The 26,537-nt window shown below is 42.7% G+C and overlaps 1 protein-coding gene across 2 annotated transcripts in view; it reads left to right on the forward strand.

Moving 5' to 3' along the window:
- The window catches only part of nova2 (NOVA alternative splicing regulator 2), a 94,324-nt gene that overhangs the window by 35,589 nt on the left and 32,198 nt on the right, over window positions 1-26,537 (forward strand). For both annotated transcript variants that reach the window (XM_035914075.2, XM_006805197.3), the window contains one exon: window positions 26,181-26,347. In XM_035914075.2, coding sequence (XP_035769968.1) covers window positions 26,181-26,347 — 167 coding nt within the window. The remainder of the gene's footprint in view (window positions 1-26,180; window positions 26,348-26,537) is intronic.

Here is a 26,537-nt window from a genome sequence, read left to right on the forward strand (position 1 = left end):
TAATCCATAGTTAGATATAGCAGTTTTGTAGCTCCATTTTATTTGGAATAAAGAGATGAAATTCATGAGAGGCAGAGGTTGCGCTGAGATGGTTATTGACAAGTTTCCACCTGCAGGAAATCAGATTTAAGCATCTGAAAAGCGAAAGATATTTAGCGTGCTGGCACGTGCTACAAAAGCATCTTCAGGCAAACAGAGCACGATTAGAAAAAAAGTTGCACTTGTCCTGCTACTAAATAGTTAATTTTTCTTCCAAATTATACTCTAAAATGTTTTTATTGTATTTTCCTTCTAACTGTATTAAACCCAGCAAATTTATTGGCTCTATTTCTTCATCTCGCCCCATAAATCATAGTCCACCCCCCACCCTCCTCTGTTCGAGAGCCATTGTGATGAATGGGATTCACTTGGATTCACATTTATAAGCCTCGTACTTTAATATTAGATACACAGAGACGGGCTCTGGGCTACCTTCAGGGCACATGCTCGCAACCAAACAGTAACAATCATTTATTTTCTTCAAGACAATCCTAAATAAAATGGGGAACTAATTTTATTTTGTCCTCATGTGACAAAAAAAAGCTCACACTTCACTGGACTAAAGGGTTTGTTTGTTTTCATATTTGGCAGCTGTTCACGGCCTCACTTACAATAAATGAAGAATTCCCAAATCACCAGTTTTGCAAGCAAAACAATATCAGTTTTTCTGATATTATTATTACAATGTTTGTTAGATTTGTGTTGTTCGGAATTCTTGGCATGAATGCCGATGCCTGAAACATCAGGGATTGCGTTCTGGAGACATCTTGAAGTGATATGACGACGATCTGATGTGGAGCAGTTTGGAGTGTGAAGTGACTTTTTTTTTGCTTATGAAATGGAGAGGAGGAGGAGGAGGAATGGGAGGGGATGTGAAGATATCCTGTGCAGGGCTGAAGTGAGACTTGAGCATTGTGCGCATGTGCACGAGTTAAAGCGATTCCACCTGCCACTCACGGCATCATGGCGCCCTGCAGCCGCTCAAACTGCAGCGTCATTGTTTAAGGCTCTTCCTGCTTCTGCCGTGCCCAGCTGAGGTGCATCTCTCCGGGTGAGGGAGCCACCGCCGCTCTGAGGCTCCACTGAGGCCGTAGACAGCAGGACTTCTGGTCGAAGCTGTTAAATTCATTTTACAGTGATGCACTCGATCCGCATCCAGGTATGTTTAAGATGTGGAGAAAGTGGCTCCTGACAGCTAGTTCAAAGGGATTTTTCCATACATATTGCTTCAGCAGGTCAATCTTAATCTGGTTCAGCAGGGACTTTTACCAGTAAAATTGCAGTTACTACAGTTGTTTAATAATCAGAATAACTATAATCTGATTACAGCTAAATATTTAGGTCATAAAGAGTTTCTTACAGTGATTTCCTTGTTGTTGTAGATTATCACTGCTATTTTATTTGATTATAGACAGACTATAGTTTAAATTAAAACAATAAATATTTGTGAAAAATTTAAGTTCAGCCTGTTTATAAATATCTTCATACTTAGTTTAACATGAGCAGCTTTTTCTAGCTTATCTTTTATGGCTAATTCTTATTTTGATCCGATCTAATGATCAGACTAAATGATCGCGGCGTCAGTAAGAAATGTGCAACTGTTTGGGAAAGAATGTGAAGCCCTACTTCTTATGTAGTTTTTTTTATAATTCCTTTCCTTCCCGTGTGTGTCTGCACTGGTCCAGCTGTGTCAGTGTGTGCAACAGTCGGCGCACAAAGAGAAAGGGGCTGTGAGAGGGGGTGTGGAGGCAAAAGAGAGAGTGAAATTAAAAAAGAGAAAGGAGAGGGCAGAAGGAGGAGGAACAGTTCAGTGTGCAGAGGTTTGTATGAGCTCTGAGGGTTTCCAACTGTCGCAGACAATAGTTGGAGGCAAGGCGCTCTGTATGACAATAGGCTCTTTGACCCCGGTCAAGCTCGCGGGGGGGGGTGGACGACAGTGTGAGGAGGAGGAGGGAGGGTGTCCCCATCTGTCTCAGAGGAGAGAGTGTGTACATCTGTACTCTGCGCTGTGTGGACAAAACTGTGTATGCCTTTGGGCACTTCTCTGCATTTCAGTGTTTCAGAAAGCGAACGCATCTACGTTACAGACCAAGTGTCAGCTTGAGTTTTGTTGTGTTCCTCAAGTTTCTGTGCTCTTTCGTGCAAATCTTTTCTAAAAATTCACTTTTCTGTCTCGAGATGCCTTTTGGTCAACAGATTTATGAATTTATCCACAATGTGTCGGCTTCAAAACGCAGTGTAATACGTTACCGTACAGAACACATGAGTACTGTGAAGAAGAAAACGCTAATTTATCAGGAAGTCCTACTGACATCACAATCCCAAAACATTTCATTTCATTCTATACGTTTTTACAGATTAATGCAGTATGTTTTTCGTTTTCTTTTCGGCATAGACATATAAACACAGGATATAAATATTGAATTTTAAGTTATTTATTTAATTAAAGCTGCTTGCACATGCTCAGTTGAGATATACCCCAGCCTTTGTGCGACCCCAAACTGGATAACAAATTTAGACGTTGATTCTCGTGAATCTGTGATGTGGTTTCTGGAGCTTGTGTAACCAGTGCAGAGCATTCGTCTTCAGGGTAAACTGATGAACACAGCAGCATTCCCAGAACTCTGTGGTGCAATGAGCAGGGAAAATATGAAAGAAGTTGATGTCTTGTCATAGTTAAAAAACAAAAAAAGAGGAACTTGTATTCAGGGTGAGCCCATGCTGTTATAATTAACAGCAGTAAACTGTTTACGGACATTACTGTAGGAACACTAAAATGACAGTACGATGGAAACTAGTTGTATATTTTTCCAGTAAGAAACTGTTACTTTTTCTCATCATATTTGCAGCAAAACTCCATAAATATGTTTTTAACTGTGATTAACAGTGTCATTACTATTTTACTGCATTATACCGTAACGAATTGTAATAAAATAGCAGCTGCGCTTATCTTTTCAAGCTACATGAGGGAAATTGTTTTCTTTTAACCGAAAGGAAGACAGGCAGATGTTGTTTAAGTGGTTTCAACGTGACCCATAACAACCCTTCAGAATATTCCGTGACCCTCTGGTGGGTTTGTGACCCAGACTTTGAAAAACAAAGCCTCCGGCTGAGTTTAAGTCAGCAGACTTCGACTGATGGATGTCTCTGTGTTCCTCTTTCCCGTCACCCAGCTTCTCATGTCTGTCAGTTCTTATGAAAAAGCCCTTCTGTGTGAGGAGCTTGGCTCAGCAACATGACTTGGGCCTCTTCATAAAACATCTTTATCATGTGGGGAGACAGAACGCACACAAACACGCTGCAATTTCAGCTCGTTTGGCTGCAGAATATCGCCTCCTCTTTCACTCTCTCTCTCCCCATAAATAGCAGACATAGCTCGATTTGTCTCTGTGTCGCCATGGTGTTTCGCTGCTATGACCATAGCACCAGGCCTCGGTGTGTGTCTGTTTGATGCAGGTTTGCAGAGGTGCAGTGCACACACACACACACGCACACTCCCACCCCCATTGGACAAAGCAGAGGATTGTGGGTCTGCACACCCGTTGCCTTGGTGATGAGAATCAAAGTGACAGCTCTCCTAGAGGAGGAGTACCCCCTCCTCCTCCCGCACCCCTCCTTCACGCGCTCCCTCTCTGCTCCTCCAGCAGGTGTAAGAGCGAGAGAGACAGAGAGATGTCTTTCTTCCCGTCTTGGTCGCCTTCCAGATCCTCTCGCCTTCTGTCCTTGAGAGTCGCTGAAATAAGCAGCGCTCGCCGGTAGGAAGTTCAGGGTGTAATTTGTGTGTCAGCTTTTAATAACGTCATAAATTGTGTATGCGGCGGAACATCGACTAAAGCTTTTCTGGCCGAGCTGCTCACGGGGCCTCGTGAGATGTTTTTATTTAAGAGAACTACGAGACAATCCGGAGATGGTACGGCGAAAACTAAAAAAAAGTCGCCAAAAATGTCGTTTTGATTCGGTAAGTGAAATATTTCAAAGGCCGTGCAGATCAAACACATTCACAAAACACGCAGCGACAAATTCTCTCTCTCCTGATTGGCTCTTCACAACAATGACACTTAGCGTTGGTGGTAGCCATAGCAACATCCCTCTAGTTGCACAAAGGGGTCAGATCTAAAAGGTCTAAATCTGCTAATGTCTCTGAGTACCTCTCACCAACACAGATGTGTGTGTGTGTGTGTGTGTGTGTGTGCGCACTTAAAGGAGCAAGGTTCCTTCACTATAGAGTGTTGTTTTGTGTGGGAGTGGCATTTTCTTTAAGGAGGAGGAAGGTGAGCGTGGCAAACAAAGAGCCTCATTGATGACAGAGAGAGTAAGAGAGTGAACCAGTTGTGAAATCGCTTTTTTTTTCTTTACAGACCTACAATCTCTGGCAGAGGGACAAAGGTAGCCCTCTGGGACCCCTTAACCCCTCACACACACACACACACACACACATCTCTCCCTCACAAAAGAGCTGGCTCCACAGCTGCCTCGAGTCCCCCATCCCTCCCCGCTTCCATTATTTTTAATCCCCCAGTGAAAGCTCCCCCAATTTCTTCCCCTTTCCCAACACCCGAGCCCCACCCCCTCGCTTTCACACGACACACATACACCCCCCCCCCGTCACCACCGTCACCCTCTTCGCCCCGCACGACAGCCCCCCACCCCTCTCTCCCAGTCTGAGGTCTCACAAAGTCGTCAGCTGTCATATCGTCTCTCTGACACGCTGGCTGGACTCTCTCGCTTTAATTACGAACCCCTGAGCCTGATTACGGTGCGGGTACATGTGGCCTCTCCAGTAACCAGCGTGTACCAACCAGGGTTCAGTGGTGTGCACGTGACTGGTTGATGGGGTTGATGAACTTTGACCCAGCAGTGGCGACAGGTTGATGATTACCCCGTCCACCATCTGATGGTCTCTTACATATTTTCTGCTTTGTTTTAATTCGCCGTCTTTTTTGCCATGAATGTCAACGAATAAGCCGCTTCGAATGCAACCTTTGTTTCTTTCGACAGTTAATGAAAAAAAGATAAAACAATTGCACAACAAACTGCACTTTGGCAATCAGTTGCTCATTATTTGAACACAACTGACGACAAGAGCGCAACAAAAGAGAATAATTTGACCTCTTTTCTGCACAATCGTTACCTTCAATCATGGTATTTATTCGCAGCCTCGGTGTTTCCCAGCAATTATCAAATCTTTCACGTGTGTCCTCTCATCAATAAACTTGAGCTGCGCTCCATAAAACTCCTACTTTCATCTGCCTCCAGCCTCTAGCCGTCTGTTGTTGTAAATCATACAACCGTGTTCCATATGGTTGTCATTAATAAAGATGAGGTCACACTTCCAGTCAGACCTCACCCTCCATGCTCACACGCACACTGAAGCTCGAACAACATTTCGTTGCACTCGCGCGCACGCTCACGGGGGCGCAGCCACTCGCAGCCACATTGATCCTCTGCAGAGAGGGTGGCCTATAGAAAGCTGGAGAGAGGGAGCTAATTAGTGTTTTAGCTGATTGCTAATTGCCACTTTCTTCCGCCTACTTAGGAACAACGCGGTGAAGGAGAAGAAGAGAGAGGAAGCAGAGGGATGCTTTGTTTTTACTTCTGCTACTATCAGAAACTTGGTCATTTACTTCTAATTGCTCGTGTCCATCGTATCTTCATCGAGTACGCCCTCGTTTCTCTCCTCTTCTTTTAAGTTGAAACTTTTAGCTGAAACAAGGTTTCAGAATTATTCACCTCATTAATTCCCATAAAAGTTTATGGTTAACTGTAACTCTGTCCAATAGGGATGGCTCACTAGCACTTTTTCCATGTCTGATACTGATACCGTGTGTCTGCCGATACCAGTTCCAGTCTTATTCCATCTTTTTCTTCCAACAATCAACTAAGATGCTAATAATACATTAGCTTGACACGCATCAGGACTCCAGGTGTCATTTGTCGGATGATCTGATATCCTCGTGTTGGTGTTGTTCCCAGATCATCATGAAAATGTTGTTCCAGGTTCAACATTGCAAGTGACCAATCACATTATTGTGACGTTATTCTTTTGCGCGCCAACCCATTCGTGCATTTATGAAATTCCAATGTTGCAAGGACAATATCAATTCTGCTTAGCGTTTATTAAAGGGTTAGGGTCCGTTGATCGGCGGACAAAGGCGGTTTCTCGCAGCTTAAGTACAGTTTTTTGTTTTACGCCGGTTTTTCCCGAAGTCGCAAAAGTATGACATCACAACATTCTGATTGGTCACTTGCAATGTTGATCCTGGAACAATCTTTAGTTGATCTGGGAACAACACCAACACGAGGATATCAAATCGTTCGTCATTTGTCATACTAACCACTTATGACACATCTGTCTTTACAGCATGTGGCACTAAGTTTGGTATGCATTCACGTAATAGATTTGGCTTATGGATTATGGGTAATGTGTAGTTTATTTAAGAGAAGGGTGACATTTTTACAGAAGATCTCTCTTAAGCCATCTCAAATTCAAATTCAAATTCAAATTTTATTTGTCACACACACACACAACCATACACAGTATGACATGGGGGTGAAATGCTTGTAGCTGTACAATGCCAGCCCGTTCTCACTCCCGAGGCGTAACATGCCGACGTTTTGTTACGTCCCTTGGCGTTCCTGAGGAACGCGAAAGGAGACCTTCGGCGTTCTTATGGTACGCGGCAGGTTATGGCCGAAATCCAGTGCAATGATGCTCCCGCGGTAATAGACGTTCCAGCCCTGTATTCCAGCCCTAAACCTAACCTTATCCCTAGCCCTAACCATAACCTTTTTCCTGAGGTTAACCAGGACTTTAATGATGTTAAATAGCGTGTTTCTAAGCAATTTGAAGAAAAAGAGCGAGCATGTGTAGATTGAGTCCATACGGTTCTCATTTTTCCTCATTTTTCCGAGGTCGTCATTTAGGAACGTGGTGGGTAGCCGAAAACATAATATGTTGACGATTTGTCACCTAGCGTAAAATGTTACGCTTTGGGAGTGAGAACGTGTTGACAATGCCCGACCATTAAATGACAGAAAATTTTTTTTACAGTATTTACAATTTACAGGTTACTACAAAATTTACAAATTAACTTAGGAATCTACAGTAAAAAATGTGCAAACAGCAGAAAGAGATTATAAAGATTATAAATTATAGGAAATGTGTGGTGGTGCATGTGGTGATGTGATGTGTGTGGGAGAGTCCAGTCCTACACCTGGTTCAGGGCCCGAATAGCCTGGGGGAAGAAGCTCATCTACGTGAATAAGCACCAGTACAGACCAGTGGAGATTTGAACCAGTGTTCATGTAATTACATATTACATGGGTTACATATCTGCATCAGCCTAAAACCTTGTGGTTTGCCCTACATGAGGGAAAATTCCTTTTACCAACATAATAAAATCTTATTCCCAACTGTTCTCAATAAGTGTTTTGGACAGACATCGTGAAAAGGTGGCAGCGCTTATTATTCTCTATTTCTCCTCATTAAACCAGAAGAAAGTGAAATTGAAAGGAGCTTAAATTAGCAGGAGCTTTCAGTGGCTGGAGTCCATTGTGTTTTTGCCAATCAACACTATTCTTGGTGATATGAGATGACATGGGATAGAAGTCAAGAAACAATTTTTCTTGGCCAGCGCTCTCACTGATGGTCCACACTTTGGCTCCGTTTCTTCTGCTCACTCAAAGGATGCAACCTGACTTCTGCTCAGACGTTGATCAAATTTCTCAAAGCGTAAAAGCTGGGTTCGAGTTACCGTACGAGCCCTCCTCCCGAGCCAGAGAGTTTTATTTGTTTTTCCAATGTGGATTTATGTCATGTTGGAAGGGGAGCGTGCATTTGAGTGCAAAATCCCGGGCAGTTTGAGTAGCAGTGCATGCAGGGACGAGCTGGAGCAGAGAGTTCAAGCATAGTTGAGGATGTTTTAGTGTGTGAGACTTTTGCACAGTTTTCACTTTCTCAGGCTACGTGTCCACAGTGCAGAGCCAAGTCCCAGCTCGCGCATTCACAAACACTCATGCACGGGCATACATGATGTCAGACGCACAAAGACATACTCAGAAGCATGCACACATGCTCTCACACACTGAAGTCCCAGCTGTAACAAATGGGGACCAGATTGTGTGTGACGATGATGATGTAAAAGACCAGGCATGCTGGTCTCCATGGTTGATGAGCTTTGTTGAGTAAATGTTCAGTGTGTGTGTGTGGGGTCAAACCCTGGTCCACGGGCCATGAGCTATTAAACGGCTCTCGTCGTTTCCCTGTAGGATTCATCGTGTGGTTCTGCAGTCAATCAGAAACATGCATGTGTGGGTTGACAGACTAACTTTACTTCATTGTACCTATTTGTTCATTTCGTGTTTGCTAATGCTTGTTTATGTTTCACAAAGATGATTACGTAATGAAACTCGTTTGATTTGTGTTTTTCACTTCTGATCGGAGGAACAAAAAAACTTTCCTCTGCTTTTTTCACGATGGGCTCAAGCAGCAGCCTCCAGGGCTGAGAAATGAAGCCAATACCTGAGTGCCAAAAACTGCAGTTCCTCAAATGGCCACTTGAGGCAACCTTTAGTAAAACTCATAGGCCTTTACACAAAAAATAAAAAAAATTTACAACCTTGTTAAAAAACAGCTTTGGTCTTGTTTGTACTCCTTCACAGTAACTGTACAAAGATTCATTTTGTTTATAAGGCAACTGAGTTTTTTTAAATACCAAAGTTTGCATTAAGAGAAGTCGGGCAGGGAGCAGCTCTAGGACTGTACTACAACAATCAGCTAACTTGAGTCACTTAAATGAACTTCTCAACCATGTTTGTGCTTTTTTAAAGGATTTTTAATGCTGTTACCTGAAGAATAATGGCTTGCTATGAGGTTAATTGTACTAAACAGAAGTCAAAAAGGCTCCAGTTCTGTTTTGGTCATTGAAATTCTGGCATTAAGTTATGTGGCACTAATTATCAGGGATCTGTGTGAGTCTAAAAATGTGAGTCCACAAACCAAATTCCATCTTTTGACGAATATGTTTTTGTGGCCGATATCATGTCATGTAAGGTTAAACATATCAGACTGTTACAAATTTGCGCTGTTGCTACAAAACAATTTGCTTTTGTTGAATCCACGGTCTTTCACTTATTGATATTTTAGATACTTAAAACCTTTTTGGTATATCTTAAAGACTAAACCTGCATTACAGTGTTTATAAAGTATGGAAATTGTGCCACTCATCATTTTTAGACGATTACAGGATCATCAGGGGGTCCTTTTGTCCCTCTGTGGGGGGATACTCCCACTAGGTTTAAATCTGGGACTCTCCACCATTTGACCTTAGAACTGAAGAAGCTTCTCGGATGAGAGGTGAAACGTCTTCAAGCAACTTAAAGAAGTACAGACGCTTTTCTTTGCAAGCTCCTTTGACTACAATGACCTGGATGACTGAGAACCTTCACAGACACACTCATCATTTAGTTTCTTAGGTCTAGCCACCAGAGTAAAAAGTTTTCTTTCAGTATTACTATAAAGTTTGGTAAAACTTAATAAGCAGAGCAGGGCACTAACATTACAGAGCTCCATTAGCTGACTGCGTGGCAAATGTGATGTCAAGACATCGGTCTTTGGTGCTAAGGAGAGAGCGGATTGTATGAAGGCTCGAATTCAAACACCTGATTCTCTGCAAAGTTGTGAAAATGCTGATAAAGTGAGACGAGTATTCTCATAATGTTCGTCTCAGCTCGGCTCCAAAGATACTCTGAGCGACATCTACTTTATCTGTGCATATGTGTGTGCATGTGTGTGTGTGTTTCCAAGGAGCATGAGTCAGAAGACAAAGGGTGTGTTCAACTGAGAGAGAGTGGAAGGAAATGAGAGGAAGTATTAGGAATGTGGGGGGAAAGGAGAGAGGAATACAGTATATATATGCTGGATTTATAGAGCAAGAGCTATAAAAAATATACATCAAAAAGTGGTTGTGTTTCACTTTGAGTTACTGCTGCGTCTTTAAAGAGAACAAATGACTGAATGAAGGCAGGATGAGAAATATATTTTTAGATATTTCATAAGATGTTATGTTAGTGCATCGTGAGATTATTACACGTCATAGACTTCTGTTTTTTTTCTTCCAGTAAGAGCTTCTCTGACCACATTATGCTTAAGTTTACCCTCCAAGGATTGGGACAGTAAATATAGTGCAGTGTAGAGGAGATACGGGGTGATATGGGGTCACAGTTCCCAGGTTTTTTTCAAAGGTAATGCTCCAAGTACTTTTGAAATTAGTACAGTATGCACTAAGAACGTTGCCAGTTTCATTTTGCCTCTGAGGAATGCTTTTAGGATCTATAGTTGAATCTGTAAATCATCCTTCTAGTGTGCGAGAGGTCTCAGAGAGAGAGATAGTGTTTTTAGTGTGTGTGTGTGTGTGAGAAAGAGAGGGAGAAAAAGAGGCTGACAGCAGAGTTGGGGCAGCTGACGGGGTAACGGGGCAGTTGTAGTCACATGGGGAGTAGAGATGGATTTGGGGGGATTTGAGGCTATAAAAGGGTGGGGACAAGGAGGCTTAGGCCAGCTGACACTGTCCACATCACAGATAGATGCACACGCACACTCAAAATAATGACAGTAAAAAAATGAGCACGCCGCCTGCCTCCAAACGCTAAGAAAACACACATGCACTGTGCACATACACACAACAAACAGCACGTGCACACTCGAGCAGAGGCTACAGACGACTGTTTAGTTAACTTTGAGGTCTTGGGACACAAGGCAGCATGGGTAAAAGAGTGGAAGGAGGGTGTGGGTGTGTGTGTTTTGGGAAGGGAGACAGGTGTGGCTCTATCAGGGCAGTTGTGCGACACCAGATACCAACGGTGGAGAGAACACTCAACGAGTTGGAGAAAGAGAGGCGAAGTGTGCATCTGCGTAACTCTGTGTGTGTTTGAGAGGAAAGGGAGGCAGAGAGAGAGCATGAATGTGATGGCAGAAAAAGGGACAAACGTGAACATCAAGCTGTGCATAGGGTCAGTGTGGTAACTGGGGAGCAATGATTTCGTCTCCACTCACGCCGACGCAAATCCATGCTGATGAGCAAGGCATCAGCTTGATTGCAGGTTGATTTTTACTGAGAATTGTCATCAAAAATCTTTAGGAACTCGCGAACTTTGCATTTATGTCTACTGTTCCATTCTCAGCAGCTTGATTTGGTAATTTACTTACAGCAGATCAGATAAGATCATCAGCACAGCGAGTGACGTGTTGCAAATGTGGTAAAAAAAACCCAAAAAGTTTAAGGTCCTGATGTGGTCAACACAGAGGAAGAAAGCAGACTCAAAGAATAAAAGAAGAAGAGGACAAGAGAAAGAAAACGTACTGACTCAGAGCGAAAGGCTCAGAATGAGAGAAAGGAAAATCTCCTCTCGCTCTCTTTATGACACTTCATTATAACAACGGTCACTTAGTGTGTGTGTTTGAGAAAGATGTCTGCATTTCTGCTTATGCATCTGTGTGTGTGTGTGCATGTGTGTGCGAGGTGTGAGTAAAATCAGAACAGTGTTGAACTCGTTTGGGTGGACCAAGAATTCACACGAGGTCCAGTTACGGCGCAGGCCCTCCGAGGACACAAACGAGCTGTGTGTGTGTGAAAGACAGACGAGTATGCGAGTGATTAGGTGTGTATATATAGCTGTCTGTGGTTACATAGTGAGAGGTGTGACTTTCTAGAGAGCTGGATAGCTGAGCTAACTGTATATAGTGTGTGTGTGTGTATCTGCGTTCTTTCCACAAGTGTGTAAGTGTGTGGAAGGGTTCCTGCAATGTCACTATTTAATGACAAGGGACAGGAATACGTGAGTCTGTTTGGTCTATGGGGAAGACCCAGTGGAACACATTTCTACAGCTGTCCCGCTGCTCGCGTCACTTCCTGTGTGATCTGTATCCTGTTTGATATTTAGTTTCACCTGCTCATCGAAAGACATTAATAGAATTTCTACATTCACCCGTTGGAGGCAAATCACGGACCATACAGCCAGAAAACAGCACGTGATCCAATTTTATTTCCTTACATCTCCACCAAACAGCAAAGGAATTTTCCTGAGTCACATGAACCTTAGTGGACGTGCCTGACTACCTTTTCTCCCCACTTTACAACGTCAGTCCACATTATTTTTGTGTCCTCAGATCAAGTATCCCTGTATCCTCCGTAAAGTTTATCATTCCCTTTTTTAATCTTTCTTCAGGATCGTCTTTATGTCAGTGAACAGCCTGGACTTTCATGCTGACATGTTCCTGCTGCGAAAACGTCACGTTAAATTATCAAGTGACAAAGGTGTAATAATGGTGGTGGCTTAGGTGTTCATTTCATAAAATCACACGTTAGTTAGTGAAGTCCTGCCTGGAAGTTTTGACCATCAAAATCTTAGATTAATGTATCCAGATGTGACAAGCAAGGAGCTGATCTGGCCGAGAAACGTTGCCTGTGTGCTACTTTTCGACTCTAATGGCGACCTTAACCTGAAAAACGAAGTCCCAAGGTAAGAGATCATGGAAACCAAGAGTCAGCTGCAGCTCTTTCTGCAGCCAGAGGAGTCGCCCTCTGCTGGCCATAAGAATTACATTTCTGTGCCAATGCACTTGCACACAGGCTTCACTTTTCAGACCTGTTCACCTGTAATCACTGAGATCTGTGATTTTCATCAACTGGTCCATGTACTGTTAACTGCACGATTGCACCTCCTGCTGATCCAGTTGAGTTCATACTCTCTGTCTTCTAATTTCTGTCATTAATGAAACCTGAGATCCTCCCTGCTTTTCTGTGTTATCATGTAGTGAAGAGGGTTTCCCTGTTATCTCAGATACAGTACATGTTTTTGTAATAGGCTGAAGGATGTGTGAAGGAAACACAGTGACATAGAGATTTTTGTCCAGTGAAAGTAGTTGCAAAACACTTTTTGCAACAAAACAAGAAACGGGCGTAAATCTCAAGGTGATCTTATTTATTTTTCCTTGTAATATTTGGTGACAACTAAAAGAGACCCCGTCTCTTCTCTTCTGTGTCAGACAGGTGAAAGAAATTTTAATAAAAGGACACATTTGCTGTTTGTACTTTGTATGTTTGCTATGCCCAACCCATACACCGGTACATGAAGAGAGACCTCTCCTCCCTGGAAGACCACAGTGTAATTCAAACAGTGTTTTCCTCTCTGTTTTCTACTTGTTGCTCAGAGCACGCTGGCAGCTCTTAGATGAATGTGACAGCAGGTACAACAAAGTGATGGAGAGACAGAGAGAGAGAGAGAGAGGCAGCAATGAAAAGGAGGAGAGAAAAAGAAAAGGGCGAATAGCCGAAGGCTAAAGAAAAGCAAAGCGGGTCGAAAGGAGGAAAAAGAAAAGAGAGAAAAATTTGGGAAGGGAGGCAGTCGTGGCATGTTTTCAGCTGTTTGCTTGGCCTGGCTTGGGTCACTTGGGCAACACCGATACCGCTGCCAAAGAAAGGAAGACAAGAGAAGAGAGGGAGAGAGGAAAGGAGGGCAGGATGACTGGAAATGGGAGGAGAGGTAGAAAGGGTGGATGCTGAAGACAAACTGAGGAAAAGCTGTTTCTGTTTTTGTGAGAACAAACTGAACGTTCCCTCTTTTAATGAGTTGGAAAAAAAGAATCCTGCACAGCATCAATGATTCAGATGTTTTAGGATTTAGGAGCTTGAATTTGATCAACTTGAGAATAAATAAAGAGGAAGGTTCACAGACCAGAAGTATATCAGACAGATCTGAGAGGAGGATGCCTTCAAAATAAAAGCCTTGATTTGAGCTAATGAAGGTTCATTCAAGAACAGTGTAAACTTTGTGGTTTAAAAGAGAGTGATAAGAATACAGTAAAGAAATGAAAGAGAAGTAAATAGAAGTAAAAGAAACTTGAGAAATAATTAGTATTAACCATTTGAAAATCTACAAAACATATTTTTACCTGTAATTAAGTTAAACCTATAGTTATGTTGTAAATGGTGCCTGCATATGCACAGAAAGGCTGCAGTAATGTGACAGTGTTTCCTGCAAAAATAAAGGTCACAAAAGTTCAAATTCCTGCTGCAGCGAACATCTGGCTGCTCCTGTTATCAGAACTTTTGAAAGTTTTCTATTATTTAAGGATTTTTTAACAAGCAGTGGCAACCTCATTTATCTTACTGTTAGTAACGTACTGCTGCCCATTTAGCACAGATTTTTAGAAATACTTTAAAAGCCATGTTTTCAAAGAGCTCTGAGCCGTGCTGCTTGAAAATATGCATGGAAGAAGTGTTCGTGAAGTCAGCAGATAACTGGGAAAGGGACTTTGTGGACTGGAGGCGTGAAGGACACGGAGGTGGAGATTGGACGGAGAGCAGCAGGTCTCTCCAAGCGAAAAGCCTTACATCAGAGCAGAGGAATTCCTGCCTTTTCTTCCAGCTTCTTTTGTTACTCTTTAGAAAGAGTTCTCGCCGAGTGCTCTGTCACTGCCGGACCTCTAGATAGATAAAAGATGGGGGAAGGGCGGAGGTGATGGGGGAGGAAGGAGACGGGGGAGAATGAGTGAGCAGAAACAGTGAGGGAGAGAAGGGGAGAGAGGATGACAGGAAACCATGTTTTTACAGTACCGTGTGCTGCTTTAAAAACAAAGAACATGCATGAAAGGCTCCAAGAGCTGCACAAGCCAGAGTTTATTATGAAAAAATAGTAATGCTGAATAATTATTAGGTGCAATAATTTGAGTAACTACTTATAAAACTGAGAACATTGTGTAAGTTGGCCTTTTATGGATTCATTTGCTTGCATTCTCTCCTCTGCAGCGTTTGTTGCTTTTATAGTTTTTTATGATCCTGTCTTTCTCGGCTCTAAATCATTTTGAACAATACCTCTGCAGATTCTTGTTGGATTGCTCTTATTGTGTGTTTTTGGATATTGTACTTAAGGTGGTACCTCTAGTCGTGCTTTGTTCTGCTGGGTGCTTGTTAGTGCTGATTGGTAGTATTCACACCGAGAACAAAAGGATTTTATTATCAAAAATGAGCATTCAGGTCGAGTGGACGCCGTGATCTGGAAAGAGAACATTTTATGTCGAGACTATTCACACCTCAGCCTGATGAAAACTTTAGTTTTTCCTGTTTTGCTGTTTTAAAGCCAGTAAAAGTCAATAAAGACCAGTGAAGCTTCGCCCCCAAGCTAGTTGTCCACGGTAACTCCAGGATTTAATATGTTTTTCCTAATTGACCATGATTTCGTCTGGTGTAAATAACGCGGGGGGCTGGTGGGGGAGTGTGTGTTACAGCCCCGTGGGCGCTCGGGGAGACCAGATGATTCTGTGCCAGCTTGTTACAAAGCAACCATCACATTCTCATCCAGCTACAGTGCTGGGACGCACTTTTCAGTTTTGTCTTTTCTTTAATGTTTCTCTAGAACTTTTTGTTTTTCTGGTTTCCTTTCATCTTTGATTTCTTTTGCTTTCTTTCTGCGGCTCCTCCTTGAACCTTTTTCCTTCTCTTTGGTTTCTTCTCCTTGTCTTTTCTTATTCCATATGTCAACTCTTCTTTCCTTTTTTCCTTCTTTACATAATTTCTTCCTTCCTTCCATTTTCTTCTCTCTCTTCTTCTTGTCTTTCTGTCCTCTCTTCGTTTTAATGAAGACTTGGTTGGCTGCAGCAGAGAACAGGTCCAAGTTTCCTTACTGCCCCTGATTACATCAGCACATGCAGTCATGCTCTCTCTCTCTCTCACTCTCTCACACACACACACACACACACACACACACACACACACACACACACACACACACACACACACACTTTTTGGAAAAACAACTCATGACATCACCAGCAGCTGCCCAGCTGCATAAAAGAGTGTGTGTTTGGTGTACGTGCACAACAGTGTGCGCTTCTGTGTGTGCACGGTCAGAGGGGTGATACTGTTAGTTGCCTAGGTAACAGAGCAGGATCAGTCAAACAGTGAAGACCAACTCGAACAAAACTTCGAGGAGTTATGCAACACTTTGCAACAGTTCCTAGTCTTCTATCTCGCTCCATTCCTCTATTCCTCTGCATGGTCCCACGCCTCTGCCCCCACAGCTGGAACAGCTGTTTGGCCCATACACCTTTTGTAACTCAATATGGACGTCAGTGCAGTCGTTTCTATTGGCTTATTAAGGTATCAGTCAATGAATCCATCCATCTCTTGTGACAGAGGCCTACTGGTCAGCGTCAGGCCTTTTATCCCTTCAAAGTGCTGATCTTACTGCGGGACAGGAGGAAATTAGACATACATGCATAAATTATCAGTTCATTAATTTTAAGAAAAACTATTAGAGTCAGTTAACAGGCTTGTTGGGCAACTTTAAGAAGGCTACTCTGTTACTCTATTGCTTTATAACGCTGGAAAGATTGACTATTAAAAAAACAGATCAATGGGTAAAATGTTGAATAAATCTAAAGATAAGGAGTGTAATTGTATTGCTAGAAGAAATGCAGAAAAACGTTGTAAATTGCTGAAAAATCCAGCGCCTGCCTCTCCAGCTGTATGTTTGCAAAGTTTAAACGTTTAAAGCAATACTTTTAAGATACATGTGACAATATGCAGGACTAAACATGAACACGGAGCGCTGAAACGTTAACAAAGCTCACAGAGTTGAAACGTATCTCACCAAACTTCTGCTGCTTTGAATCTTTGGATTTTAATAATGGACTGATGTTGATTTAATAATAGCAGGCACATAATAAGGTGTGCTAAAGAAATGTAATAAGCGCATTTAAATGAGACTTGGTCAGATATTCACTTGTAATGTCAGAGTAGCTTCGATGAAAGATTGAATCCAGGAGGCCAGTTAGAGGTCAGATCCCACCTAAACTTCAATTTTAAATTTGTCGTCTGTGACCTTCATGTCTTTGACTTTATCCTTTTTCCCATCAAACTTCTCTCTGTCTGCTGTTCTATATTGGCTACTGTAGTTTCCTAAGCTACTTTATATACTCTTTAAACCCCTAAAACAACAAGGTGTTAAACTGCACCCCTAACAGACGGCTAATCCAGCAGATCTGATCAAAGGTAGCCAGTTAACCTGAGCTTATCCGCAGCCTAAGGAGATCCGTTTAATGAGCTTACATTAAACCAGCGCCACGTCTCACTGTGCTTCCAATCGGCTCCAATGAAGCCTTAGAGGTTATTTATATTAAGAGATGGAGACTCACTTTCTCTCTCCCGCTCAGACTGCGGCCGTCGTCTCGGATCTAGTTTTTCCATCTTCGCCTCAGTTTTTGCCTCTTTATACCTGCTTTCGGTCATTTTGCACCTGTCTGTGTCTGTCTCAGTTTTAGCTTGTGGTGTGGCTTTATCTTTGTAGAGGAACGAAAGAAATCAGCAACAAAACAAGAAAAGACAAAAGGAGAGAAAAGGCAAATAAGTAACCACAAGAGATATTTGTTTTTTTATTAATCAACTGATAATACGAACTTAACGAGTGATGTTCAGGTAAATTATAAATCGTATGTAGGTCACGCTCAAAGCAAAAGCCAACATTTCTCTGCACATCTTGCAGAATCTCCTGCTTCTTTGGTCTCTCCTAGTCTCTGTTTTTCTGACATTACTTTGTTATGACAGGTCTCACAAAGGTTTCCCTCTCTGCATCCCAGGCTGTCTCTCTCTCTCCTCGTCTCTGTTTGTCCCCCTCCTTCTCTGTTGTCACTCCATTTTGACATCGGCATCGTGACTCTGTGCCGATCTGCCTCCCCCTCTCTGCGTTTCTGTCCATTTCTCTGCCTCGGCGTCTCCCTCCTCTTCGCTTGATGTTTTTCAGATGTGACAGAAGTCGTGTGAACCTCTGTATCTCTTTCTATCATTTGTCGTTCTCTCTGCCACTGATGTTTTTTCCATCAGAGCGGTGCTGGAAGTAAAGAAGCTGTACATCTTGGCACAGCAGGCGATGAACATCGTGTACCTGTGAACACAGGACCTCTGGCGTTTCTGTCACATCTCGTCTCTGTTATTCTGATGTTTCTCAAATATTATTTTTTTTATTTTATTTTTTTAAGTTTGAAAACTTTCTCCAAACAGGGAACTTCGGGGATCTAGAGCGCTCTCGGGGGATGTTTTTTTTTTCAAATGGGTCACTTTGCAGGAAATTACCAGAATATATTTGACAAGTTGTTTCGCACGTTCACCGCACTTGCTGCCGGTTTTCAGCCGAGCTGTGGTGGAAGCCAGACTGTTTACGCCTTTAGTGGTTGCTGGAGCTGGAAAACAACATTAATAAACCAAGAAGAAATACGTTTTTTCAGGTCATGGCAGCTGTCTCACTTTTTAAGGAGAATTTTCACATTATGATCTGTACATTTATTAACAGAAAGTATTCCTGAGAGACACAGTTTGCAGCTTCATCTTGTCAAACCTTCCTCCAATATCTGCCTTAATTTAACATTTGCTTCACTAGATCAGGACATTTTATCCACTGAGGACTGACTGAGTTCATACGGATTTACTAAGGCTTTGCTGATCATTTATCATTTATTAATTTGTTGTTTTATTCATTAGAGATTCAGAAAAGAATTATAGTTAAATTCTATAGGCCTAGATTTTTAGGGGAAATGCAGGGCATAGGTCCGGCTCATAAGACTTGTACTTGTTTACAAGTTGGCTAACTTAAGATAACGCCTACTTTTGTTATTTGCTGAAAATGAAATGAACTGATACAGTCAAGAGTTATAAATTAACTGAAAAATAAATTGAAGGCGGATACAAGCGGCAGAAATGAGCTTCTTCCGAAGGGTGGCTGGCCTCTCCCTCAGAGATAGGGTGAGAAGTTCGGCCATCCAGGAGGGGCTCAGAGTAGAGCCGCTGCTGCTCCACATCGAAAGGAGCCAGCTGAGGTGGTTCGGGCATCTGACAAGGACGCCTCCTGGGCGCCTCCTGGGTGAGGTGTTCCGGGCATGTCCCACCGGGAGGAGGCCCCGCGGCAGACCCAGGACACGCTGGAGAGATTATATCTCTCGGCTGTCCTGGGAACGCCTTGGTGTTCCCCCAGATAAGCTGGAGGAGGTGGCTGGGGAGAGGGAGGTCTGGGCCTCTTTGCTTAGGCTGCTGCCCCCGCGACCCGGCCTCGGATAAAGCGGATGAAGATGGATGGATAAATTTCACTGTTAGAAACTGAACATATTTATTGGTGAAGTGAACAGCTGCACATTTAAAGAGCTTACTTTACCAAACAAAGAGGAAAGGATGTCGGTTTTCATGCCAACGTAGGAGGAATGTTAAATGACAAAAATCGATCTACTAGAGGAACAAATATTCAAACGTGATGCAGATTGCTTGAAAGACTTGCATTATGTTCCATTACAGTTTAAATTGCCAGTGGCTGCCTGACTTTAGCACTTTGGTTTATATAAAACCATCTCCACATTAAAATGTTGCAGACAAAGCCACACATTTGTATATAAAAATTCACCAAAATGAGCAAATGAATTGTTAGCCCTCCAGATTTTTACTGTTTTTGTACATTTGGAAGTTTGCAGGAGGCATTTTACAAAACAATAAAAATAAGATCAAATTAGCTCATTTCTGAGAATGCAAGTTAATAGGATCTGAGAGAGGATAATGTCATCTTTCTCGCTTTAATGTTACCGAGGTTGCACATTTTCAACATCTTTGACTTTTAAAGCCACAGGAGCAAGTGTGACATTTCAGTCACCGTGCAAAGTGCCTTCAGCTACAGCAGCACCAAAGTGGCCGAGTCTCCACCCCCAGCTGGACAAGACTGGACAGAATGAATCATGGCTGCCGGTTGTAGGTTGACCGCTCTGTTTCAATTAACAGACAGAGAGACATCTTTGTTAAGTGGACGCACTGCAAATACATCAGTGTACTCAGTGCAAGCCCACAATACTTACTGCACGGTTATCCTCATCTCATATTCATTACCCTCGTTCAAAGCGTTCTCACTGTAAACGAAGCAAACGTTAAGCGTCTTCCTTCTTCCGTGTTCAGTATTCCAGTAGCAGAGGACATGCGTGTCCCCTCCCACTGCAGGATAGTTTCTTTGATCTCTGTCGTGTTAATGTGGCTCTTATTGTTCTTTTTTTAGCACAGAGGGACATTCTTGTGTCAGTCATCTTACAGTTTAGTATGCATCACCATACTGAGCATACATATGTTGCTTTGAGTCAGAAATCAGAGGAGAAGCAGCTCTCTGTGCTTTCAGTCTGCTTCCTACGGTGCCGCTCTGGTCATCGGGGAGAGGAGGAGGAGGAGGTGGAGGAGGAGGAAGAGAGCAGTGGAGGAAGGAGTGAGTCATGTTAGTTAGACTTTAATAAAAACAACTGCCAGAGTCCACAGCCTGGATCATGATGATGATGATGATGATGATGATGATGATGAGTGTTCTGGTGTTGAACGAAATGCTGCTGGGTCACTTGGTCACTGTGGAAATTGCGAGCCGAAGTTCACGTCTGTTATGAATTTCACAGCCTCTTACTTTTCGTTTCCAATCACCGTCGCCCTCTTCCAGAAGTTAATGCTCCGGGGGATGACCCTTGTCGGGGTTTTGTGTTTTACGGCTGCAGGTTTGTGCTGTGCGACACCAGACTAGTAGCTGCAACCTGTGCAGTAAATTGCATCCTGAAAAACAGTTGCCAGGTAGTTAATAGAAATGCCCCACAGCAGCACAAGTGGACAGATTTCATTGCTATTTGGAACTCGGGGGCATCATTCAGCTGCTGCTGGCGCTGTTGCATGTGCTTCATGTTAGGAACTGACCAACCTCCTGACCTGAAACTTTGGAGCTTAGTTCTTTGTGTCTCTGACGTGTTTCGTAGGCTGTAACGCTCCTTTGTGGTTTGCTCCGGTCTATTTATTTGTGCTCTGTTCATAAATCATAAATGTTTGATTTTTGTCATCTTTGCACTCACATTTTCCAAAACTTGGGGACATTATCTCATTATGAAATGCATTTCAGCGGTGCTGCCTAGCTGTTGTTGCTGTAAGTGCAACTGGTGTTTCGTTTTACTGCTCTTGTTTCAATTATCCGTGCAGCAATGTAAAAAAACGTTCCCAGCAAGGCCTGACAACACTGCATGAAAGCACCTGCAGTTTTTAAACCATAGCAAGAAAGCACAACTTCACTATGTCCACACTCGTGAATAGCAATGCTATAAATAAGGACTTTATTGTCTTTCTTCCTGCCCTGTGTTCTGTGTCTGAGAAATGCCCTTAAAACATTATGTAAACACAGAAGGTTTAACGACATTGAACAGATATTACTTCAGCAGCTGCAGCATGTCAAGTCTGGAAAAAGCTTCCAGCCGTTAAAATGTCAAATGATGAAGTTCGTTTTACAAGGGGAAATGCTCAAGTCATATACAAAGACACACACACAAACACATAGTGATGTTTTTGCACCAGCGTAGAACTGACTGCCAACAGAGCTCGCTCTCTGAGGGATGCATAAATTCTATTATGTTGGTGCTGTTTTGGCATTTGTATGTTGCTCACTGTCTGCGTTTTTCCTGCAGGGAAATAAGACATTGAGACACGAGAATGAGCATGATAATTAAAACACAAACGGCCCCTTAAAACATGAACATAATCAGCAGCCTTTTTGTGTGTCTCTTCATTTGGCAGCTAAATTAAATTTTTTTTAAAATATATATATATATTTTTTTCAACTTCAGTCTTCCTGCTTTGTGAGACAACAACTTCCAGATAAGATGGTAAAATCTGTGGGTACAGTTTAAAGTTTAAAGCTCCATAAGTTTAGATTAAGACACAAAGTTTGCACATGAACTTGGGAGAAATAAGGTCAGGATATCATCTTTCTATCATCTTTTCTGTTCTTATGTTTGTTCTTTGTTCATATGTAGCACACAGCAGGCGAGAGTCTCGCACACTGTCACTATTGGAGATACTCAATTTGGTTTAGGCGAGGGAGCTGCCCAAGCAGCGCGTGCAGGAGCCAGGACGCAGGATGCCTGTTCCCTCACTGTGAATTCACCAGACAATTACCTGCTGATTCTCACACGCGCTTAATCGGATAGCATACAGACTTGGTAGCGGGGAGCTGGCAGGTTAATTTCTGATCTGATCGAGTCGGACGTACGCTTTCTTCATGCGCGTCTGCCTGGTGATGTCTAGAGCGGTTCAGGGCTGCAGCAGTGTGTGGGAACGGCTTTTGGTTTCTCCTCAGTCTTTCATCAGACAAACTACCTGCTGACAGTCTAATTTATTGGAACAACTAGAAGACAAAGACATAAATTTATCTCAGGAGCTGAAGACCAAAGAGAAAGAAGACTAAAAACTTCTTTCACGTAAACGCCATTTACGTGAAAAGGGAAAGACCATCTCTGAATCGAGGAGGGGGGCTAAGGGTACATCTTTCGCCGTCTTACAATGCTGTGATTGCAGCCATTCCCCAACTCTCTGTGAATGGTACTCATGGCCATTCATCAATGGTCTTTGATTAGTGGGTTTTGGTCAGTGGTTGTTGATCAATGGTCACGAGAATTTGCATAATTATGATTAAGGAACTGACCTCCCAGCCCATTGTTCCTTCAGTGGGCTGGTTTCAGTCATTATGCAAATGTACTGTTTCTAAGGTTGGGGAATCCTGCAGTCAGCTGAGACTGAAGAAGTTACTTGGATGAGTGACGAAACGTTTCTCCTAGAAAACGCTACGTCCAGATGAACAGAATCAACTTTTGGAGAAGACTAAAAACTGTTCAAATAACACAACTCCAAATGGATGCTCTATTTTTTCCATATCTGCTGGATGCATACATTTAATAACTTTACATGAGTGGTAATGTGTCACGGTGATGATGAACCCCATTGCTTCAAATTATGCACCAAGTTTAATGTCAATGCATGAAACAGTTGCTGAGATATGAGCCTACTTCCTGTTTGCTTCACAGCTCGATTCACTGCCTCAAAAGTCAAAAATCCGTATATCCTTTGCTTAAAATCCAATATGCTAAAAAGTGAGGAAAGAAAATAAATGTGTCATTTCCAGAAAGTGTTAGGGCAAAGATGGTGATTAGAGTGCTGTTACACATTAGAGTGCCACACTTGATTATGTGAAATTACCCACAAAAACCAAAAAGTTTATTTTGCTAACACAAAAATGACTCGGGGACTATTTCATGATTCCAGTCTGGGAAAAAAAAAGGTGTGCAAGAAATTCTAGCAGTGCTTTGGGATCCGCTTGGCCTGCAATGAAAAGCACAATGTGTTTTGTATTAAATGCATATTCACTGATCTCTGTGTGAATATTTTTGTAATGGGACTAAGCAGGTCTTTGTTGGTGCAGCACAGCTGTACGGCAGCTTCAATGTGATCTCCAGTGACAGAATGGCCTTTTCTGCTACAGTCTCACACACACACACGCATGTACCCATATTTACAATCTACACATAAAGACAAACCCACACTCGCACACTCATGCCAAGACAATGGCCTGCTAATCCTTGCTTCTGATTGGACAGGTCCAGATTACCCAGAGGGCACCAGCTGTCAGGGAGAGACGAGGCCCAGTTTCCTCAGTATCGTCACACACGTACACACACAGACACACACAGACACACGCTCGCTGATACTCACTAAAAAGCAGAAAGAAACGTTCACCAACACAACGGTAGCGCGTGGCTACAACTGAGAACTGCCAATGTTTAGCTTGATTTGTTGGCCTGTCGTCACGCTCAAACTGAAGCGTTCAGCTGCTGTCATCAGAGGCAGTTTGTCACTGCTGTCACCAAACTGTAAAAATAGGAATGGAAAGTAATACCGCTGTAACGCTAACAGGCATTGCAAAGGTTCGGCAAGGCCAGGTAGCCAAATTCTGCAAATGCGTAATGTGCTGTGTGTTTTATTTTTAGTGTCAGTTGTCACAACCTCTTCATCCTGCGTGTGCAGCTCTTCATCCGAGGGCTGTGCACTAATTAACATATTCACCCTTTAGAAATGTTTCCTTGTGCAGAATTTTACAAACAAAACCCTAAAAGCACTGAAGCAGTCTCTCTTGGCTGAAGAAGCTCTTGTTCGGCTTCCGCAATATGTCATCAGTTCCCAACACCCTTGCACAAATATAGCAGTTTAAAACCCACAATCCCTCCTCTCCAGTGCTGCCACACAGGGCCAAGCTGGGCCAAACCGAGACGGTCCAACAATGCAGGGAGAGGCGAGGGACAGGAAGAGCTAAATGACACGCTGCTGGGCCGAGATAAGACCAGATCCTACTAAGTACTGGACTCAAGGGGGGAGGGGGAAAGAGAGAGATGAGAGAGGGGGAAGAAATAGGGATAAAGAAAGGGAGATATAGAGAGGGATGGAGGAAGAGAGTGAGGAAGAAAGTGTGTGAGGACAAAAAAAAGTAGAAAAAAGAGGAGAGAGTGATAGTAAATGATAGAAAGAAAGAGATTTAGTTTCAGTGCGTTGTTAAAGTGCAGCCGGTCTGAGAGGCTTTGCATTGGCCTAGATTCTCCTCTGTGTCTGTCTGCCCTTCTCTCTGCATACAGCGTGTATTATAGCGATTGTATGCATTTTCATTAAGCAGAAACGTATCTGCTTTTCATTGTTCTGCTCCTCCAGCACATTGCTATGAGGTCATCTTGTGCCCCGTGGAGCTCGAGTTCAGTTTAATAAAAGTTTTTGCATTATTTTATCAGATTTCATTACAAAAAAGAAGAAAAAGTCATATAGAATTTGTGTTTTTTGTCCGGTCTCATTAATCATCATAATCTTACGCATTGACTCCTCTTTTGTTACATCAAGAAACAATATAGTGAAGAGGTAATTCAGTACAGGCTTTTCAATTGAATTTACACTTTAAAATTGCATCGCGGTAATAATGTCCACGACATTAATCCTGAACTGATGTGCTTTGTGATTCTGTCAAAAGCCATCTTAGTGGGTTTTTTGTATATTATTACAAATTCTGCAGTTAATCTTTAGCAGATGCAAACGTCGTTAAACTGAAGCTAAAAGCTGCATTTTGATTTTCTTCTCCTGCTGAATGGAGGGCGAATCCCCCGTGCATCCACAGCTCTGCGTGATGTACTTTGTCCAGCTTATTTGGAGCCGATGCACAGTTTTAATGCACACACACACATGTGGTGTACACACTGAAGCAGAAGCTTGGAAATTATTACAGCATGTTTGATTTTTTTTCTTGTGCCCTGGGGATTAATTTCCTGATTGGACGAAATCCTGGAAACAGACATAAACTGAGCGATGCTGATATGTCCAGAAGAAGGAGAGAGGAAATATGAACTCTGATGTTTTCTGTGAGGTGAAGGATATCATGTTTTACTAGCTTTCGTGGACACTGCGGCTAATTAGCTTGGACTCCGAACAGCTCTCTCTCTCCCCCTGGCAAATATACAAACGCACGATGTATTAAATCAATACTTTCATTTGTTATTTGTGTAATTACAAGTTTGTAATTAGGTTTTCTGTTGTGTTTTTTAACAGCACCTACACAAAGTTCATTTTTCTCCACTTCGATCTTTTGTTCTATTTCTTTATCGTTCTGTGTTTTCACCCCCTCTCTCTTTTTTGCTATTTCCCGCTGCTGCAGTGTTATTTCCCAGTGGGGATCATTACAGTTTCCTGCGATCTTTTCTTATCTCACAGTTGTTATTTTTTGAATAGAAGCATGTGCCATGGCTGGTTTTATTTCCATTCAGCAGCATAAAGAAGATGAAAACAAAAAATTCTGAACGTTCAAGAATTAAACTGAGAGCGCTGCGTTACATCAAACCTCTACCTGCTCTCTGTGCTTTCCCATCAAGCTGCAGAAACCTCTCTGAAATGCTGAGAAAAAAGCTGGGATGCAGTCAGTCATAACTTCAAAAAGATCTTGTAAATATAGAAATAACTGCTGCCTAAATTATAAGGATTGCCGTCTTCTTCTGCATGTTTCTTGCAGTAGCGCTCAGCTGTGGTGTGCTGCTGCCACCCTGCTTTACAGGCTTGCACAGCACGCTGATTCATAAAAGTACTCAAGAGATGAAAAGTACTCATCCGAATGGTTTCATATCGTGACAAGTGATGATTATTATTTATCTTTGCTTGAAATGATGATCACGAGACCACTAGCCACCAGTTTAAGCTCACGCACTGACCCATCCGTGTGTGTGTTTGTGTGTGTTTGTGTAGGCACAACAGAGCGTGTGTGTCTGATCCAGGGGACTGTGGAGGCACTGAATGGCGTCCATGACTTCATCGCTGAGAAGGTGAGGGAGATGCCTCAGAGCACCCAGAAGACAGAGCCGGTGAGCATCCTGCAGCCGCAGACCACCGTCAACCCGGACCGAGTCAAACAGGTCAGTCTCATTATAGGATGCAAGGAAAGCCAATAAAATACTAATGTTCTTGTTTTGTTTTAAATAACTGTTTATTAGCTGTGTTTGTGTGAGAGGCGGCTGGGTGTGTAGACGAAGTGGTTCCCTTGGTTTTCTCTGGAATGACGAACTGTGTGTGTTTCTGTGTATCCGCTATGATTTTCTGCCTGAG

The sequence above is a fragment of the Neolamprologus brichardi genome, chromosome 14 (genome assembly GCF_056152115.1).
Source record: "Neolamprologus brichardi isolate AB-2024 chromosome 14, ASM5615211v1, whole genome shotgun sequence".
NCBI lineage: Eukaryota > Metazoa > Chordata > Actinopteri > Cichliformes > Cichlidae > Neolamprologus > Neolamprologus brichardi.